The following is a 20,315-nucleotide window of genomic DNA, read 5'->3' as shown; positions in this document are numbered from 1 at the left end:
CGCGACAGAACGTAATCTTTCTGTCACGCAATACCACACTATGCTTAAGCAAAAGCGCGCACAAGCTACGACTGACATACCGTCAGTCGTCATGGAGGGCTCGTCAGTTATGTCTACTGATGGAGACATACCCATTGACTATGGGTCTGAAATTGAAGACGTCCCCATGGAAGACAAGGAAACCTCGTCTTCAGCTGTCAACTCTAAGTCGACCGAGCCAACGACCGACCCCCCTGTTGAGTCGCGGCGTGGCCGTGACGATGTTCCGGACGCTCCTAAATTGAAGCGTCCGCGTAATGAAGAAGGGGCGCAGTCACCTGTGCCTTCTTCCCCACGCACTGCACCTGCAGTACGCGCTCCCTGGATGCCAACTGCATCCGAAATCGCTGACAGGTTCGACATCGCCGCCGATCCCGATAGGATTGTACGTGTGTAGCGCCATCAATGATGACACTGAGGCCGTCGACATGCACTGTGAGTCGTCAACAAATCAAAGGCGCGACTACTACATCGGACTCTTCCGTGAGCTCCGATGGAATGCGTCGAAGAAGACTTCGCGCAAAAGCAGAGTACCCAAGTGGATAGCACTTTGTCAGTCATAGAACGTATTCGTTGTGAGCTTCAACAACAATGCGAAAGGCTACCGCGAGCGTATTGTTGCGGCTCGCCAGCGCTTGGATACCTTTTCGAAACGTCATCTCATCGATCGCCTGAATTTTGACGCTATGGAAGCGGAAACCCCCTGCGCAGTTCCACCTGAAACTGCGTGTTCGCACTGTCCCGAGGCGGCAGTGTGCCTCTCTGAGCGCAATGTTCTCGGGCACACTTCCGTACGTGTACCCTTTCCTCTGTGAGACATCCGTGCTCAACTTGAGCACCGTGATGCACCCCCTGCTGGTGGCACTCGCAGTTTTAGTGCAGGCATTGCAATACCTGCACTCGGCTCTGGGCCTCGTACGCCCTCACCATTTCCGGAACGTCCTTCATCAGGACGTCCCATGGCTCCCATGTATCTCGATGGGGAGGAAATCCTCTCCAACGAATACGAAGAGGAGCCTGATCTCGATTCGTCTTCGGGGCTTCATAGTTCACGACTCGCGCGACAATCCAACGTGTCGATCTGCGCGCGTCACGCAGCGGCGGTGGCGGGGGTGGAAAGATACCCTCCGTATGGTCAACCCCAGGCTGACCATGGCTCTTGCGCTCTGCACGGTCATGTCGTCGCTCTGGAACAATCCCACAACGCGGAGCTCGCTGCCCTGCAACAGGAGCTGCGCCTACAGAAGGCTTCTCAGACCGCTTCGAACATCCAAGTCGCACTAGGATCGGAGCTGAGGCGCCTGCGCGACCGCGTCGTCGCGCTCGAGAAGCTGGTTCACGCCGCTTCGTCGTCCTCGATCCATCAAGACTAGATGACTTGTGTTGCTCGTAAGGCTTCAGCCGCCCGACATAAAATGCTGGATGGAGTCGCATGCCTTCAACCGCCCGACGTAAAATGTTGGATGGAGTCGCACACTGGACGGTATGTCCAACGTATACGCGTTGCCATGCCGTTCTAGTACTGTGAACGGGCCGATGAAGCGCGGAGCAAGCTTGCTTGCACCGAAGTCAGAGGCCGCATGTCGTGGTAGGCTCTGTGTTGCTAACAGAACTAAATAAACCCTTTTTGAATTTATTTGTGTTTCCTCTATTGACATTGTCTGCGATTCAGCTTCTGTTTGTCTAGATAAGCTGCTATTGCGTCCTGGACAAACCGTATCACGGCTTGTCGGCGCTGGACAAAGTTCTGTGATTGCGTGATGAATGGCTTGTTCAGCACGGCTTCCTTCTCCGCAGCAGGTCCAGCCTGCGTGTCGTCTATTCCCCGCACTAACGTGTGTGTTTCCCCGCACCGACACGGTGTCCTTTGTCTTCGTCTCGTTTCCAGAACGAGACGCTTGTCTTCGCGTCGTCACCGCTGATACCACGTCGGTATCAGTGTTCTCCTGCGGTTGTTTCGACGCAACCGTAGACCCCCCCACTTCAGGAGGAACCCACCGTTCCGAGCAAGCTCGGAGGACGTGGATGCCGCGTTGCATTCGTGTAAAATGGTGTAATGCCCTGTCGAGGCATTCACCGAGTTGTTGATGGCAAACTCTGCATCGACAAGCAGTCGATACACTGCGGGAACGAGTGTGAAGTAGTTCTTCAGTACGTCACTGAGCACACGATTCACGCGCTCGGTCTGTCCGTCCGTCTACGGATGATCCGCAGTCGACATCGAAAGCTGTGTTCCAAGAAGTGTAAGCAATTCTTGCCAGAACCGCGCTGTAAAGCGTGGATCACGGCCTGACACAATGTCGAGCGGCATTCCATGGTGTCGGAACACCATTTCAAAAAACAGCCGTGCAGTCTTCACGGCTGTTACCTCATTCGGTACTGCAGCAAGAGGAACCATCTTGCAGAATCGGTCAACAACGACCACAACACCAGCCCTTCGCTTGTTGTCTGACGGAAGACCGAATACAAAGTCCAGAGAATTGGACTGCCAACACTCCGACGGTGTCGGTAGTGATTGTATTGGAGCCTGCGAACACGCAGCAGGCTATACGCGTTGGAACACTTCGCAATCACGTACGTATTTGCGCACCCACTTGTACTGGTGGTTCCAGTAGAAGTCTCTCGTGAGAAGAGTGTATGTCTTCTCACGGCCCGGATGCCCTGCCGTAGGGGCACCGTGATACTCGTTCATGATTTGAATGCTAACACATAGTCTAGCAGTTGTTTAGCGTCTGCGTCGCTTGCATACGCGTTCTTCACGTTGTCGACCAATGTCGACGATGGAACACTTACTCGCTCGATGCCAATTCGATTGACGTCGGCTGTCTAAACAGCATAATCAGGTCGACGCGACAACGCGTCGGCCACCACATTCAACCTTCCCGGTTTGTACTCAACCTGGAAGTCGTACTCCGCAAAGATCAACAACCATCTCGCCATTCGTTGCGAGATGTGCGAAATCTTCACTGCCGTTCGCAGTGAAGCGTGGTCGGTGTAGACCACGAACGGTCTACTCCCAAGTAAATGCACTCGGAACTTCGCGATTGCATACTTCATGGCAAGGAGCGCCTGGTCATGTACGGAGTAGTTGCGCTCAGCTGGCTTCAGCTGACGCGATAGATAGTAGACCACACGATCACGGCCCTCGTGATCGTGCTGCATCAACACGCATTTGAACGCAAATCGGACGCGTCACACACGATGTGCAATGAGTGATCTTGGTCAGCCACTGCCAAGATCGCCTCAGTCAAGCCCTGCTTGACTGTATCGAAGGCCTGCTGACAATCAGCACTCCCGATCCACCCAGCCTCCATTTTCAGGAGCTGTGACAGCGGGCGAATATTGCCGCGTAATTCTCAACGTACTTGCACAAGTACGTTGCCAGCGCAAGGAACTGCCTTAGTTCCTTCACGTTGGATGGCGTAGACCATTCATTGATCAGTCTGACTTTTTCTGTCAGGGCGTGCGCCGTTCTTCCCGACGAGATATTCAAGGACGGGTATCTTGCTCACCCCGAAGATAAATTTCTTCAGGTTCGCATAGAGCTTATGTTTACGTATAAGCCCTAGCAGTTGACGGAGGTGCTCTTTGTGCACCTCGACGTCAGTCTTCCCGTCCACAGCCCGGCTTTGAGCGAACACGTCGTCGAAGTAGCTCGGCACGATGTCACGCATTGAGCGCAATAGATGTGTAATACATCTATTGAAGGTTTCAGGGGCGTTCGTCAGTCCCTGTGGCATTTCGAGCCACTACCAAAGCATGCCACTTGGAGTGCTCACTGCCGTGAGAGGAATGCCCCTCTCACGCATCAGGATCTGATAGAAGCCGTCGCGCAGATCAAGCGCACTGTAGATGGTGCTCTTCTTTTCGTGGTATCGGCGTCTGCGCCGGTATCGTCGCATCGTTCAGCTTGTTGTAAGCATGAACGATTGCGTCATCCACCCTGTGACTTCTTGACACAGAACTTTGATGCGCTGTACGGGGGTTTGATACCCGCACTTGACCCGCTTTACGACGACTTTTAAAGAAGTCGTCGATTGCCTTTACTTGATTTCGCGGCCATGGCCACTGCCGCGTCACACAGTACTTTGTACACGGCACGAGGTTAATCACGTGCTGTATGCCCTTATCCTGCGGAAGTTCTGCGGGAGTCTCTCCCGGGAGCACTTTCTTGTGTTCCAGCAGAACATCGTAGAAGGGAATCAACTTTAGTGAGTCTCAGCTCTGCTCGTCGAAGCACTGCTTATTCGTCTTCGCGCTGAGCGTGTCCTTACTCTCAAGCGGTACTCGCAGCGTGGAGTTGTCTCAACTCCTCCTCTTTGCTTTCCATTCTTTCGATATCCAAAAGGATCCATATCTGTTCGATGCGTCCATCGACAGGTCCTTCGCAAAGCGCATCCAGCCCATGACTGGAAGCGACGTCAACTACGACGCACTCGTCGGAGGATTCTCCAGCTGCATTGACCGGTACTGAAGGCCAGTGCGGGTACGTGTCAAGTCGTTCAACGTCTCGACGCACGACGTCGTCTCCGATGTCTTCCCGACAGACATCGCTCGTATCGCCTCGGCCCCGGACCGAGACTTGCGCAGCTTTCGTCGCTAGCGCCGTCTTTTGTTCTTTTAAAGCCCGGCTTCACATGTTCCTCGTCCAGGCTCGGCCTTGGACGGATTTCCGTTGCAACCGTCGGCGGATTCTTTCCGCGGACGCGAATGATCAAGCCCGGCTTGATTACAATCCGGTTCGTCATGCAGCCCGGCTGCACGCGAGCACACAACCAATTTCAGTGTAGGACGTTTGCAACCGCCAACACTGCTTGCCACGTCGTCAGCTCCCGGAGCTGACGCGCTGTCATCACCTCGACGCCTTTCGGCGGAGTCCCCTCTCGATGTTGATATCGACTTTGTGTTGAGTCGACACATCCTTGTCATCTCGACGTCATTCGGCGGAGCCCTCCTGATGTTTGAACCAATCACGACCGTGTCAACTCCCGGAGCTGACATGCCGACATCACAGCTACTGTCTGTAGCTGGAGTCCTTTGCATATCTGATGCGTCAGTCTCCGGGACCGACGCACCACCGTCACAGTCATTGCCTGTGACTTGAAGTTCTTTCATACTTGATCGATAAACTCCCCGAGTTGATACGGTCATTGAAGTATGAGCGTGTCTCAAATCTGATTTCCAATTTGAGACAGACTCAATGACTGCCTGACATGTGAATGGGCACCGGAGGCTGCAGCGTAAGGTGCTGCCTTAGCGGTGGAATCGGATGCACCTCGCGGTGCATGCGCGACACTGACAGGGTCATCGTCCTCTGTCGCGTTGCGTCCGAAGTGTATAAGTGTACACTTCTCCCAGCTGATCACTGGATCATGCCGTGTAAGCCACGGTATGCCCAATACCAAGTCAAACTTATCGTCCAGCTCCAGGACGATAAGATCTTCCACATACACCCGGTGTTTGTACGAAAAGCGCACGCGCACTACGCGCTTCTCCGCTCTTACGGTGGTACCTGTTGCCGACCGCACCTTTACAACAGCTCAAGGTGTTTTAACTTCCTCGAATCTACGCTTCGGGAGACTTTCCAGTCAAACCAAGTTGTTCGACGCACCTGAGTCAACCAAAGCACGAAGAGAGTCTGCTTTCTTCGACGTCACTTTCAAGATGACAAGATTTGGCTTGGCATCCTTCTTCTTGCAGCGAGAATCCCTCGCTCTGGGGACGGACTGCAGTCCTCAGCGTCGCGTGTCCGCTCTAGACACGCGCGACTGCAATACTAGTTGGGCACCGCGCGTCTACTGGATCTACACTTTTTTATTGGCCCCTGGCCGAGTGCACAGGCGCTATGTACATGTACTCACGCACGAAGTGTCCGGTGTACCCACATCGGTAACACCGCACTTGTCCCCAGTATTCGAGAGGTCCATTGGCTCTGGACCTCCCGCTCTCATTATCGGACGTGTCATCCTCGGCACGCTCGCATGCAGCTTAGCCTGCTTCAGGCTAAACTCCTTTTGCATTGCAAGAGCAATCGCAGCTTCGAGAGTACTTGGGTACTCTTGGAAGATATAGGTCTTAACCGACCCACCCTTCACGCCCTTCATCAACGTGACGACCTTCGTCGCCTCGTCGATTGAATTGGTCCCGATGTTCGAGACCAAGTACCGCGCACGTTGGACGTAAGCACGAACGTCATGCTTACCCTGCTGCAGGTCGCGAAACTCTCCTCTCGACTGGAACCCATTCTGAGGGGCTCAAAACGCTTGTCTGAGCTCCTCCTTGAATATTGCATACGTGCTAAAGCACGTATGATCTGTAAGCCGGCGTCCATACGCCCAGCTCCTCGCTCGTCCGCCAAGGCATGACTAGGCGAACGCAACCTTCGACGGTTCGTCAGTGATATGACGAGCCGCTATGACAGTGTCGAGTTCGACAAGCCATCGGAGAAGATGCTCGTCCTCTTTCCCCACATAATTGCTCACGTGCAGTACTGCACGCGCGGTGTCGTCCCGGACGACACTTTCGTAGCGGCAGCAGCGTCACGCTGCTCGCTCCCGATGAATACCAGAGCAACACCGTGTTGCTCTGTCAGCGACAGCGTATGTAGCATTGTCGATACGGTTATTTATGTAAATCTATACTTTCAGACGAAGTATAGTTAATTTAAGTGAAGCGCAACTTACGCTTCCTCATACACATACACTAACGTGTAAGCCGAAGTAGTGGGCTTAAAGTAGGCCCATTACACATGGTAGCACGTTGTAGTCCGTCCAACGACCGACTAACTAACGAGTTTGTATGGAATACGAACACGGGGCGGAGAGCCAACCCATGGACAGCTTCGACAAACTCGGCGATGGACATTTAGCTGGACTAGATGTCCATTACCGAGTTTGTCGAAGCCTTGAAGGCAGGCGAGCTAGCCGAGGTGGTCGTGCTGGGACCTGAGGAGGAGTTGAGCTCCTTATCCGACGTGGACGACGCGGGGGGTAAAATGCGAACAGTTTGTTTGTTTGTTTGGGTCTTCCTCTTAATCTCATATTCTAAATGAAAGGTATTTATCAACGAATCGTTGACAGAATCCTAATTTTCTAATTGGGTGAATGTATTGACTTTCAACCAATGAATGTCTTGAATACATGCAGACCAACAGTCTACCAGATGTAGCCATTGATGAATCTCACTCCAATCTGGAAAACCTCTTTCGTAACCAAGTAGCCACTTGCGTGTAACCTCTTTACATTAGCGGTATGATTTTCGCTTAGGGTGCGCGAGAGGTCCCGGATTCGATCTCCGGCAAGGCCCTGTTCTTTGCTCGCCTTTTTGGTCTCTCCTGAAACTCGCTCGTCTTGGCTTGTGTGGGCCTCCTGCTGTGTCTTTGTGGTGTCTGCCTGGCTCCTGGCACGTGTGGTATGCTACCGCAACGCCCAGCACACCTGTAAAGGACGGCATCACTTCCAAAATGTATCGTGTGGGATCGGGGACGAAACGCGTCTAAAGTCAACGAGGAGGGTGGGCATGGGCACGTGCTGGTGCAGAGAGCGTGATAGAAGGGACGCAAAGCGTATGTGAGTGGCGTGGGGTGCGTGCTGGTGGCGCGACATGTGGGTGTGAATTTGCGTTTGCGTGGCCTTGTGGTCTAGTGGTATGATTCTCGCTTAGGGCGCGAGAGGTCCCGGATTCGATCTCGCTTTTGGGAGTTAATTGATGGTTTAGTATTTGTACCAATTTACTGGGCTGTCCACTGAGGGCATTGGTCCTGACGTGGTCAATTTTGTAAAATGAAAACTCAGCTCGGACCAGTATCTGCGACTAAATACTGATTCCACGCCAAAGGCGAATGCTGATGCCTGAGCTGGCAAACCTTACGCGGTGTGAGCCGTGCCAGGTCATTGGATTATTACGAAATCTAGGGTGACTTGACAAGTCCACCCGAGCGGATGCTGGGTCATTTACGTAGTAAAATGCTGAATGCAAGTGCACGAAATTCTACTTTAATGCAATTTCGGGCAGTCCACAGAATTTGTTTTACTGAAACAAAGAAAAAGCCTAAAATCTTTCTAAGCTTATTATTAGGTATACCAATACTAAAAAATACTTATTCTATTAAATTAAAAAAATATTTTTTAGATATTTAACTTAAATGAACTTTTTGGCAACCGTTGGTTTGACTCGTGAACCCAGCACCTTCATGACCTTCGCTACGATGTCTCGGCTCGCGACCCGCGCCGCCTCCCGTTCATACCTATTCAGTACTCTGCGCGCCTCGCCATTGCTAACCAATGCACTATCTTCGAAGCAGATGCAGTGGCAGCGCTCGCCCTGTGCCGTAGCTCCTCCGCTCCTGTCTTCAAACGCCAACAGCGTCGGCTTCGTTCGAACAAAGGTGAGCGAGCGAGCGCTTCGCCGCAAGAACCTGCGCAAGATGAAGAGTCAGAAAGGAGGCAAGGTGCCGATGCTGAAGGACACACTGCGCAAGCTCTATCTACGCACGCACCCGGATCTGTTCGGACGGTATCCGGAACAGCAGCGCGCAAACGAGGAGTCGTACAAGGAGCTTCTTGGCATTTTGGACGCGATCGAGAAGTATAACGAGTTCCCTCCGGCCAAAACGCTGGTGCTTCCATTCTTTTTGAAGACGCCGGTGGAGGGCGAATTTAAGGAGGTGGATTTGCAGCTCCGCACGACGGGTGGTGCATGCAACACGCTTGTGGAGGAGGCGTTGGGTCGTTTCTTCGGCGAGTGTGGTCTTCCTGAGGTGTTCCAGTGGGGTGAGGGAAGCTGGGGTAAGGCTGTGGGCAAGGACGCTGTGGAGAACTCGAACTTGGGCTTCGACAAGGAGGAAGAAGCTCGCGAGGAGGCGGAGGCTGCGGTGACGTGTCAAGAGCAAGCGGAACAGGCTGCACCAGCCTACAACCCTGACGACGGCAAGACGACAATGGAGGATGCTTCAATCGAAAAGGTTCTGGAGGAACTAAACGAGGTGTTTGAAATCATTGCCGCTGTGCCTCTAATGGATGAAGAGGAATATGGCGAGGTGCGAGAACACTTTGAGAAGGGTCGAGGACTGGACGAGATTGATGAGCGTGGGTACAGGATCAAAGCTGGTACGCACATGATCTGGAAGGGTGAGCGAGACCTCAAAAAGGTGGCGTGTGGTGCAGACACCGATTCAGCACTCATCCTCCAGCGTATCTTGCTCCACACGCTCAATATCGAAAGGAAAGTGCGTGAGATGCTCACTAATGGCGGTGTTGACCCCGGTGACGACGAAGAGCCGAAAGAAAGCAACATCGCCAATTAGACATTGTACATAATTTCGTTCTACAATCTATAGAGTTCGTGATACTAGCTAGAGCTGGGAGCATAGTTTTTCTAGCTCGTTGACTACTTCATCCATAGTGGGTCGTAGTGACGGATTGAGTGTCCAGCATTTCTCGACGACAGGCTTGACACAGAGCTGATGGGTGTGAGCGAAATGGGGTCGGCATCCGCTTTGGACTTTGCTTACAAATTCCTCTCCTGTGATTCCCGTGAATGGATTAACCCGATTGTGCAACGAGCTTGAAGCTACCTCCCACAGCACAACTCCAAAACTCCAAACGTCGACTTTGCTGCCATAACCCTGGTGTGTAAATATCTCGGGAGCAGTGTATCCAGACGACCCTACCTCCTCCAGAAGCAGTGGTTCGTGCTGCTGCCAAACTACAGCACTGCCTAAATCCCCGACCTATGTCCAGCAAGGTTAGCATGTCTTAAGCGACAAGAGAAGTCACAATTTTTACCTTCACTCTTGCGTTTGGTGTTGCCAGATCGGCGCCAATAAGGATATTGTGCGTTTTAATGTCCCGATGAATCATGTCGTGCCTGTGCAGCCAAGCGATTCCACGCGCAATTTTCAATCCAAGTGTTACTTTCTGCTCACACAAGTCGAAAATGAGGATGAGCTGAAGACAAATGCAAACAGGACCAACATGAGCGTGCCTGTTTTATTGTTATTTGACCCCACGAGACTTCATCTTGCAGACACTGGGCCAAGCTTCAGGAAGGAGAGATGCAAGCACGTAATTGAGTCAGATAATCGGAATCACTGAGAAGGACGAGAGATTGCTCACCTGCTATGACTGAAGTACTCCATGAGGATAACCAGACGAGGTTCCAATATCACGCCGAGAAGTTCAACTATGTACTCCTGGCCATTCTGGTTTCGACACCTTTCCAGAATCCGATACTCTTGTTGAAAAGCACGGAGGACGTTAACGGGTGGAACTGCGTGTTGATGTCGGAATTCTTTCACTGCAACCTGCCGGCCACGAGTATCGCTCTCTAGGTGTAAAATACCGAGGCTAACACAAGAGTGAATGCCTTCTCCAAGTTGTCCTTCAACTTTCAAATTCTCTGCATTAATCAAATCATGTTTTGTCTCGTTGGCGATCTCCTTTAACAATTGGACAGAGACACTCGAGTCAAACTGCTGGTTATTTGACTTTTGCGAGTTGTCGTCTGGCGCTACGGTGGCTTTCAATTGTTTCCGTTTAAGCTGAAGTACACCTCCGAAGTTGGTGGGTAGTGCGAAAGGAGGGCGCTTGGGGATTTCAGGTTGCGTTACAACACGGTCCAATATGTTTTTTTCTAATTCCACGCGAATGCAAAGCTTGATTTTACCGGCAGGAAGTAGTGCGTACGACGAGTGCGAGTGTTGCTGCTGGCGTCTGATGACTGGAAAGAATTGTGCGATCTCGTAATCACCATTTTGTTTGGTAGGTAGCTGAAGTTCCCCCACTTCTCCAATTTCAACGCGGTTGACGGCATTATCCCGAGTCTTCGACGTGCATGGACATGCGGTGCAAGCGAGTGCGACGTACATCGAGATGTAAGAGGAAGGTCCACTGTCGGGTTTGAACTCCACTGGTTCTTGGTATCTACCGCTGACACGGAACTTCAGCTCGTCTTTCTTCCACGTGGAATGGTTTCGAGCATGCTGAGTCGCAGTGCTGGACTGCGTTGTACTACCATTGACTGTAACATTTACCTGAGGCCGCACTGGATGCTGACACGTTTTCGTACGTGGAATATGTAAGTCGATTCCGTGCAATACCCGCACCTTGACAAGGTAGTTTTGTGGACTCTGACTCGTTGATATGTACGGTGTTGAGGTGTTTTCAGTATTTTCCGTTGAAGGCGTCAGCACCAGCGAGCGAGCGATTGGAACAACAGGATGAACGCTGTTGTTGCCTTTGATACTGAAACATTTCCCTCCCTTCTGCAGTAAGGCTGAGCCACACCTGGTATCAGAGACGACAGCGCAGATCGAAGCATGCTTGGACTGAGCACTTCTCGACGTATGTCTCTTTGTGTTGGATGCGCTTCCTGGTGGCATTCCTCAACAGCAATGAACTTTTGATTAGCTTACGGGACTTCGAAAATAGACGTCAGTGGTTAATACTGCAAAAGAATACACATCATGCATTTGGGGCTGATCATGTACGCTGCTCTGGTCTCTATAGGCTCTACTTGCTCTGGGCGTCTTCTGCCTCGTCGTCATCATCAACTCCTCCCTTGGTGATGATGTCGGCCAACTGTTTTTCGATGTCAAGTGCGTGCATAGAATCCGCTGTAGAATAATGGCAGAGTCGGCATTCACACCCTTAATGAGCGCATTCAGATCACGTTCACCCTGCCACATCTTAATCACACCCGCTTTGACAGTGTAGCCTTGGGCATCGAGATCATCCAGACCTGATCCCTGCTCAAAGTGGGTCTTAAAGGCACGCTGCTGCTCGTCCTCCTCGTCAAGGTACGGCATAGCAGCAATAAGCTGAAGCGTGTCGTCCATCTCGTTCAAAACCTTCTCAATAGAATGGTCGTCCGGTGCACTGCGGTCCACAGGGTTGTACGCAGGAGCCGACCGGCGAAGCTGTTCCTCACGCATCGCCGCCGCCTCTGCCTCCTTGCGGGCCTTCTCGCGAGCTTCCTCCTCCTTGTCGAAGCCCAAATTTGAATTCTCCACAGCGTCCTTGCCCACAGCCTTACCCCAGCTTCCCTCGCCCCACTGGAACACCTCAGGAAGACCACACTCGCCGAAGAACCGACCCAACGCCTCCTCCACAAGCGTGTTGCATGCGCCACCCGTCGTGCGGAGCTGCAAATCCACCTCCTTAAACTCGCCCTCCACCGGCGTCTTCAAAAAGAATGGAAGTACCAGCGTTTTGGCCGGAGGGAACTCGTTATGCTTCTCGATCGCGTCCAAAATGCCAAGAAGCTCCTTGTACGACTCCTCGTTTGCGCGCTGCTGTTCCGGATACCGTCCGAACAGATCCGGGTGCGTGCGTAGATAGAGCTTGCGCAGTGTGTCCTTCAGCATCGGCACCTTGCCTCCTTTCTGACTCTTCATCTTGCGCAGGTTCTTGCGACGAAGCGCTCGCTCGCTCACCTTTGTTCGCACGAAGCCGACGCTGTTGGCGTTTGAAGACAGGAACGGAGGAACTACGGCACAGGGCGAGCGCTGCCATTGCATCTGCTTCGAAGATAGCGCATTAGTCAGCGATGGCGAGGCACGCAGAGCACTGTATAGGTATGAACGGGGGCCGTATCCTGCCACAAGTCGACTTAGGACCATAACTCCTGTAGCACAATCACAAATTCGCAACCGTTTGATTGAGTGGCGCGTGTTGTCAGAGCTAGATATACTGTACATGTGCTACAGTTCTGGTAGTATTAGTACTATTTCAGTTTTGCCGCTTTTATTTCCATACCGGTACTACGAAGTTTACTATTTTAGAAACCAGATAAGAAAGGGTTTAGCCCAGTAGAAATGGTGACAGATGAGAAAACATTCTGCTAAAACTATTCTCATTCAAAAACTGGCCCGTGGACTTTTTCTCTCAGTTGCAGTCATGCCTCCTCACGTACCGGAATCCTCGTCCCCGTTCGCCGCCGCCGCTGACGCCAAGGCTATCGCCAGCGATGCTGAGAAGCTCTCGGTGTCCGTATTGGATCCTCCTCAGGGTTGGCGCCGCGACGTCCAACTCGTTGGCGTCATCTTCCTCGTCAGTACGGCCCTACTGGGCGCGACGCTGCACATGCTGGTTGTCTCGGCGCTCACAGACGCGGAGTGGGCGGCGCTGCGTTTGCCAACATCACTGGAGGCTGCCCAACAACTAGGTGAGACGCTGCAGAGCTTCTCGGAGCGCCAGTCCGGCTCGCTGCTACTTGCGCACATGGGCTGCTACCTGTATCTACAGACTTTTGCCATCCCGGGCACGGTGTTCTTCAATCTTCTTGGCGGTGCACTATTCGGCGTGACGCTAGGCTTCCCTATGTGTTTGGTCTACAACACGCTGGGCTCCGTCTTCATGTTCCTGCTGTCGCGTCGCTTCGGCCGTCGGGTGGTCACGTGCTTCTTTCCACAGAAGCTCGACACTCTGCGCGGCATGCTGGACGCGCATCGCGACGAGATGGCGCTGTATATGATCTTTCTGCGCGTGTTCCCATTCACGCCCAACTGGTTTATCAACATGGCGTCGCCACACTTGGACATCCCGTTGGGCCAGTTCACACTTGGCCCGCTCGTCGGTCTCATCCCGTACAACTTCTTGAGCTGCAAGGCTGGTCTCATCTTGCGTGAGCTTCGATCACGAGGCGACATCATCGACACGGCCACCACGGTGCAGCTAATTGTGGTGGCAGCAGTGGGTGGCGTCGTGCTGCCCAGACTCAAGAAGCACTTCGCTACGAGCTCGGCCCCCTTAGCCACTACGGCTCCAATCAAGCAAGACTAAGTGGTGACATATGTGCATTTTCATATACCTAGCGAGTCGAGCGAGTGTTTTTGTTCGGGAGTCGGATCTCCTCTTACCGTGCGCGGAAACGTCGCTGTTATTATAGATAATCTATCTGAGCTGTCCAATTCAGTGTCGCGCTTCATTTATTACGTGAAAAATATAGTACAAGTATCCACAAGCCGAGATTTACGAGGCACTGGACGCGCTGTTGTACAACTCCAGCAGATGCGCGATCTGAGCTCGCTTTATGGGCATCCGAAATGCCGCCGCTAATACTTCATCGGTATCCACCTAAGCGCATGAATGCATCATGAGCACAGTTACAGCCTCCGGGAGCTTTAAGTGCACGCACCTTGTTGGGTAGTTCACGAAAGTATTCCATGATGAGCTCAAACTTGGAGCTCAAAAGGGTTTCTACTCGCAACACCAACATCGAACATCGGGTTAGTGTGATCATAGTTGTGGAGCCTCATCGCAACACACGCAAGCGTACTCTGTGAGAGCTTCATAAGAGCTAATGCAACGCGATAGATAACTTTCCACCCCTCATGTAGGAAGGCATCCCAGACTCGAGTGACAAACTCGAAAGGGAAATTGTACGTGAACAGAGTGAGAAACCACTGGGTGAGATACATGGTCGGGTGCAAGCCTTCATTCTCGAGATGAGCTGAAAGCTGGGGCATGAGCTGCTTGAAGAGCCCCTCAAAGATGAAAGTCACCTCAGGCACCTTCGGCATGCGTGGGCGGTACAGGTCTGCAAGCCCATAGCGTTTGTGATTCAGACATGCCACAAGCAGCCAGAAAGCCTGCTGCTCCGGCATGTAACAAAGAAACATGGCCGTGAGGAAGCCCATCCCTTGGCAGTAGCCGACCTCTGGATCATGCAGCGAGTATGCTTTAAGCACGTTCATGAGAGCACATTGCCCCAGCGAGGAGCGATCGCGAAATAGTGAGTGTTTGGGGAACGTGCGACCGATATCGCGCGCGATCGTCTCTTCACAAGGAACCTGAGTCGTCTGTAATAGTTGGTGGTACGCTCCTGGGTTGTTCAGTAGCATTTGTGAAGACCCAGCAAGGTGACTCCACACGCGACCACGTAGCGCCTCGGGAATGCCCTTACGAATACGCTTCTTAAGTGTAGCGGCATTCCGTAGCTGACAGACCTCCCAGTCCTCAAGTTGTTTGCCAATCATCTTGACCCACTTCTGGGTGCGGCGGTTCTCCAGCCACACTGCGTGCTTGTGCGTAGCGGCTGTATGTCCACCATTGTAGCGCCTGCAGCAACAACACAAGAATGATGAGAGACATTTATGCGTGCTCCTCCATCAGCACTTGCACTCACTTATCAGTGACCAGGAACCCATAGCGATCGACGGGCGACAAGAGAAATGCCACCGCCGAAGTCTTGGACTTCAGTTCTTCTACTTTGGTTCCCGCTTCATCTGGGCGAGGTGGCGGCTGCGTCTCGGGGTTAGCGTCACTCTTGATACCGGAGCATTCTGCATCCTCGGGATTCACGGCAGTCGCATTCTTCTCCAGCATGACGTCCTTACCCTTCTGATCACACTGGTCAACTTCGTGCTACACTTTATCTTTTCGTATGGATCAGGACGCACCTGCAAGAGCGATATTTTTGCTGCATGAGGGTGTAGCCATTTTGGGACTTCAACGCACATGTGAAGGTGACCGACATTAGACTCAAATGATCTTCAAAGCGATACCAGATCTTTTCGTCTTTCCGTCAAGAAGTTGGACTGCGCAAGTTGCGTAGCGCAACATCGATACGGTTACGGCGAGCTGAGCTAATACTTGTACATGAAAGTCGGGAATGGAGTATAGCGGTGTCGGCATCAAGTACAGCGGATGTATTTATTACACATGCGACAGGTTGTATCCAGCAGCAGAAGCCAGAGAGGAGCTTCTCTGGACACCTAGAGCCCGGTGGGGAGCGGACGGATCGGCGTCCATGACGCGCGTGTTCACGAGCGACACTCGACCGACCATTGACTCGATGATCAAGGCTGAGTGCAGACCGCACTGTGCGGCACACCGGGTGTCGGCGCAAATAAGCACGGCCGAAGACCGGACAAAAGGTCAGGAGAACCCCGGTCATCTCGGTCGCAAACTTGACTCGTTCACATCGCTTCTGAATCACCGCGAGCTATCCAGTATCGCCTCACAGGCGGTGGCCCGCAGCGCGGCACTTGCGCAATGCAAATGGCTCATGGTGCTCTGCAGCTTTGCTGTCTCTGTAGTCCGGCTTTCAGTGTCGCCCATCGAGTCTCATTTTCCTAAAGTGGCTACGCAAGTGAATGACTTGCGTAAGTGATTATAACCGTATCAATACGTTCGGGCGAACGCACTGTACGTTGAAGCGCGAGAAAACATATATCGCACGAATACATACTATGCATTTATCGCGCGAATGCATAGTATGTATTCGCGCTTTCGTTCACCCCAGTGCAGAAACAACCAAAGAGTTAAAAGTTAACCTAAGGAGGTACAGTACAGTTGGACAAAAATCATTCTCCTACTGACATGGAAAATATATACCAGCGTAGCTATGATTTCTCATTATATTTTTTGACGGAGCTGTTACTACTGTACAACTTTACCACAATTACACGATAGATGGTTTAGAGCAACGCAGTGTTGTTGGTAATTTATCGAGTTTATCTTCCCGCGAATTTGAAACCAAACAATTAGACTAAAAATTTGCAAAATCTTGTGGTCGACAAAGTACGAGATTTCCAGGAACGGGAGAAACCTACAACGGTGATATGGCGAAAAGAAGCGAGCGGGGAAGTCGAAACAAGTGGGTTTGGCGCTCGTCCAGTCGGTCGCTAACACAGGTATGACACTTTTAAATTACGCCGTGATGGATATTGTAACGGGTACGTAGCCCTAAGTGTACCCCTGGTTACATGAAGTGTGACACGTCATACTTCGGAATATTTGGTACAAGGTACCAAGGTCTGATGACATTGCTTTTCTAAAGGTGACTTATAGTTTGTATTAAACCCAAGCTTTATCTACCTATAAATATACTCAGTTTACTTTCTACCTTAAATAGGTCACTTCGCTCCCTTTTGATAAAAAGGGGACCTGTGAACTGCCGTTCACTGAGCGTTTGTATACTCTCGGAAGCTAACTTCCTCTTGCACAAGGTGCTGTGTGACCCCGTCACAGATATAAACTGATTTGGTGTGTGTAGGACGTCGCTCCACCTTGCGCCCGCGTGATTACGTTAGTCTGACACGCGGCTACACGAAGGGTGTCCCCGTCACGCAGGACGCCACGGAGAACGCCTTCACACAAGACGAGGATGTCCCCGCCACGCAGGACGCCTAGAAGAACGCCACGCAGGACGAGAATGTCCCCGCTCCGAGGAACGCTACGAAGAACGCCACGCAGGACGAGGATGTCCCTGCCACACCAGATACCACGGCTAAAGCTACCACGCATGACAAAGAGGTGGTAAATACCCAGAATGCTACTGTTAAGGTGGTAGCTGACTCGTCGGCCGCTATCGCTGAGAGCAACATGGAGGGCAACATGGAGGGCAACATTGAGGGCAACACGGAGGGCAACACTGAGGGCAACATTGAGGATAACGCCGCCGCAGCCACCCTAGCGGACTCCAACGATACGGAAAACAAAGTATCAGAATCAGGTACGAGTCGTCTACAATGTTATTAACATTTTCTAATTAGAATTATCGACTACAGATGACCCAGATCCTGAGCATACAACAAGTATCCACTGAAGGGTCGGCTAGTCGACCACATCATCTCTGGCGTCGCCAAACCAAAAACGCGGATAACCGCAAGAAGATTGTGAAAACGCTAAACCCAATCATCAACGACAAGCCAGGGCTACCGCAAAAGGTCCTCAACACGTGGGAGGAGTATCAGAAAGTGCTCAAAAATTTCGAAGCCGAGCACTTCCTTTGCTATCGAGCTCGGAGCTCTGAGACAAGAGAGAAGCACAACAGGTGAAGTGCACGATACCGATATTGACGTTTATGTTGCTGTCTCACTATGTCGTTTGCGTGTTGTTTGCTGCTATGTTGCTTTGTGTGTTGCTTAGGCTTCCTGGTGCTAGGAAGATACCTGATTTTTGACCCACAGCTTCAAGCGAGTTTGGTGTACGCATGCTGCAGCTCAGGCCCCCCGAGGGCGTGGGCGCCGTGAACACGACTGCCGATTTACGGAATGTGAAGCGAGCTTTGTTGTGCTTTCTGTCTACTCAGTTGAGACCGGTAAACCCTCATGGAAAGTGTGTATTGATGAAGAAACAGAGATGCGTAAGATGCTGTTCTTACGCATATTTGCAGTTCTAACTGTTTACTGCTCTAGATATCGATGCACAACCACCCCACAACGAAGGTGATATACGATTCGTATCGTAGTGCGAAGTCACTTTTGTCGCGCAAAGTTCGCCAAGAACTCAGTCTACTTAGCGAGGTGAAGCCCAGTACTGCTGCTGTGAACCGCTATCTGGCGGACAAGCTGGGTGGGTGCTTTTCGTAATCGAGGGTTACCGCAGTAAACCTTAAGAATTGCTGTACAATCAAAGTTTTAATCGAGCTTAACAACATTTCGTTTACGTGCAGATATTACTATTACACCTCAGCAAACACGTAATATGCTACGGGCGTTATTGGAATCATTAGCGTTGGAACGAACCAAGTTCTCTTTTGGGTACCTTTGTCACGGAAGAAGGCAATGATGTTCTCCTGGTGCAAGCCAAATGGATAAAACCTGTATCGTTGCATTGCAAACCTCCATTCAGAAAAAAGTGTTTTCGTCAGTGGGGTGAAACACTGGTCATGGACTGGACACACGGGACTAATAACCTCAGATATCATTTGGGTACGTTGCATCGTATTTAATTGTCAGATCATGCACATACTAACTTCTATGCTTTTTTAGGAAGTCTTGTGGTCACGTCGGCAACAGGACGGGGCATACCTGAAATTGACTTTTTTGCGCTAGACCAGAAAGCACAAACAATGGACCGTATCGTTGAATTCTTCAAAATGAACAACCCGTCCTGGAATTTAATCCAGACTGTCGTTATCGGCAAAGATTTCGTGGAGTGGCGGGTCCTGGAAAAAGTATTCCCCGGCACCAAGGCTATTCTGTGCCAATTTCACGCGCTCACGTACTGGAGAAAAGTGTTTCGTCGTCCCAAGTTTGACCTGACCATATCACCGAGCGACAGGATGGAGGACGCGTTTGCAAAGCTAATCTACTGGTACGATTCTGTGTGTTGCTTCATGTGTTGATTATGAAATGTTGCTTAATATGTTGCTTTGCTGTGTTGCTAAATGTGTTGTGCGAAATGTAGCAACACGCAGATAGCGTTCGATTCTGAGCTGGCAGCATTCACAAGAACAAGCGAGGAGAAGTTCCCTAAGCTACTTGCTTACTTTTTGCGGAATTGGAAAACGTGCGATTCGATGTGGGCAAATTATCTCCGTGGGGCGTACTTCTCTGCAGACAATACCACCACCAATCGAATTAAGTCCAACTGAATTCAGGTGAAGCTGCTCCTCGGTAAGAGACCCCGGATTGATGCGAAGATTGGAGGGCTTCTAGTTCGCCAAACGACAGTTATTCGACAGCTACTTGCTTCAATTCGCAAGCACTCGGTGACTTCGCGGCAGCCTGACTCTGTCCCAGACTTCCTGGTAGTTGTGGCAAAGCACCTAAGCGATGCTTCGTTTACGCAAGTGCGCACTCAGTGGGAGCACTTTATGGTATATCTGGAGGAAGCTACGTGCAAGAAAGAAAATGTGAAAGTGGGAGAGTGGGTGTTGTCTACGCAGGGGCGCGCATATCTCTGCAATGACTATCAGAGGACGTGCACATGCCTATTCTATCGAAGTAATCACCTCCCATGTCAGCACTTGATGTACATTACTGACCGCGTTCACCGGTTCGAGTATCTCCCGGCATTGACGATTGCTCCACGCTGGGCCATGCTGGAAATGGCGGCAATAGAAAAGGCGTTTCAAGCTGGTATCTATTCCCTCCAGGTCGCTCAAACTTCGATGAAAGTAGCCAGCGATGCCTTCGACGCGGTCTAGCCGCAGGGTTCTGCATCAACATTATCAGCAACTCAACCGATTAGTGCAACATAGGACGCTACTCAATCGAGTGGTGCAACGCACGAAGCAACACACGAGGCAACACACGAAGCAACACAAGTGAAAGGAGAGCTAGCTAGGAGATATCAAAACGACAAGACTGCGCGCTAAATCGAAACGCCGAATCATCTACGTGAAGTTGCGTCGCTGCGAGCGAGCAAATGTTGTTGTTATGTCAACCGAGGAGAAGTACTGCTATGCAAAAGCAGTATTCGAGACCGTGATGGAGCGTCTCTGAGGTCTATCGAGTCCTGATTTCTGCACAACATTGCATTCTTGGAAGGAAATGGTTCAACGTGAACTACATGAAGGTGTTGGAGCTGGATCGGTATCAGATA

The 20,315-nt window shown here is 51.4% G+C and overlaps 5 protein-coding genes and 1 pseudogene across 6 annotated transcripts; 3 read left to right on the top strand and 3 right to left on the bottom strand.

Moving 5' to 3' along the window:
* The first annotated feature begins 7,667 nt into the window (after positions 1-7,667).
* On the top strand, positions 7,668-7,739 carry PITG_25505 (annotated as a pseudogene). The gene has a single exon. The product of its transcript is annotated as a tRNA-OTHER (tRNA).
* Positions 7,740-8,220: 481 nt separating this feature from the next.
* On the top strand, positions 8,221-9,343 carry PITG_01825 (uncharacterized protein; the record flags this gene model as incomplete). Its single annotated transcript, XM_002908384.1, has 1 exon — positions 8,221-9,343. One exon carries the CDS (start codon positions 8,342-8,344, stop codon positions 9,341-9,343), a length of 1,002 nt encoding a protein of 333 aa, XP_002908430.1.
* A 48-nt stretch (positions 9,344-9,391) lies between these two features.
* PITG_01824 (protein kinase) lies at positions 9,392-10,906 on the bottom strand (the record flags this gene model as incomplete). The annotated part of the gene is made up of 4 exons (XM_002908383.1): positions 9,392-9,769; positions 9,825-9,952; positions 10,014-10,078; positions 10,155-10,906. The coding sequence occupies 4 exons, from the start codon at positions 10,904-10,906 to the stop codon at positions 9,392-9,394; spliced, it is 1,323 nt and encodes a 440-aa protein (XP_002908429.1).
* Positions 10,907-11,586: 680 nt separating this feature from the next.
* On the bottom strand, positions 11,587-12,433 carry PITG_01823 (uncharacterized protein; the record flags this gene model as incomplete). Its single annotated transcript, XM_002908382.1, has 2 exons — positions 11,587-11,618; positions 11,686-12,433. The coding sequence occupies 2 exons, from the start codon at positions 12,431-12,433 to the stop codon at positions 11,587-11,589; spliced, it is 780 nt and encodes a 259-aa protein (XP_002908428.1).
* Positions 12,434-12,911: 478 nt separating this feature from the next.
* Positions 12,912-13,820, top strand: PITG_01822 (SNARE associated Golgi protein, putative; the record flags this gene model as incomplete). Its single annotated transcript, XM_002908381.1, has 1 exon — positions 12,912-13,820. The coding sequence occupies one exon, from the start codon at positions 12,936-12,938 to the stop codon at positions 13,818-13,820; it is 885 nt and encodes a 294-aa protein (XP_002908427.1).
* A 280-nt stretch (positions 13,821-14,100) lies between these two features.
* On the bottom strand, positions 14,101-15,365 carry PITG_01821 (uncharacterized protein; the record flags this gene model as incomplete). Its single annotated transcript, XM_002908380.1, has 3 exons — positions 14,101-14,237; positions 14,317-15,098; positions 15,166-15,365. 3 exons carry the CDS (start codon positions 15,363-15,365, stop codon positions 14,101-14,103), a joined length of 1,119 nt encoding a protein of 372 aa, XP_002908426.1.
* Between the last annotated feature and the right edge of the window lie 4,950 nt (positions 15,366-20,315).

This window comes from Phytophthora infestans, genomic scaffold (assembly GCF_000142945.1).
Source record: "Phytophthora infestans T30-4 supercont1.2 genomic scaffold, whole genome shotgun sequence".
In the NCBI taxonomy this organism is placed as follows: domain Eukaryota; phylum Oomycota; class Peronosporomycetes; order Peronosporales; family Peronosporaceae; genus Phytophthora; species Phytophthora infestans.
The sequence above is the reverse complement of the archived record's forward strand: the minus strand, read 5'-3'. Positions and strand labels throughout refer to the sequence as shown.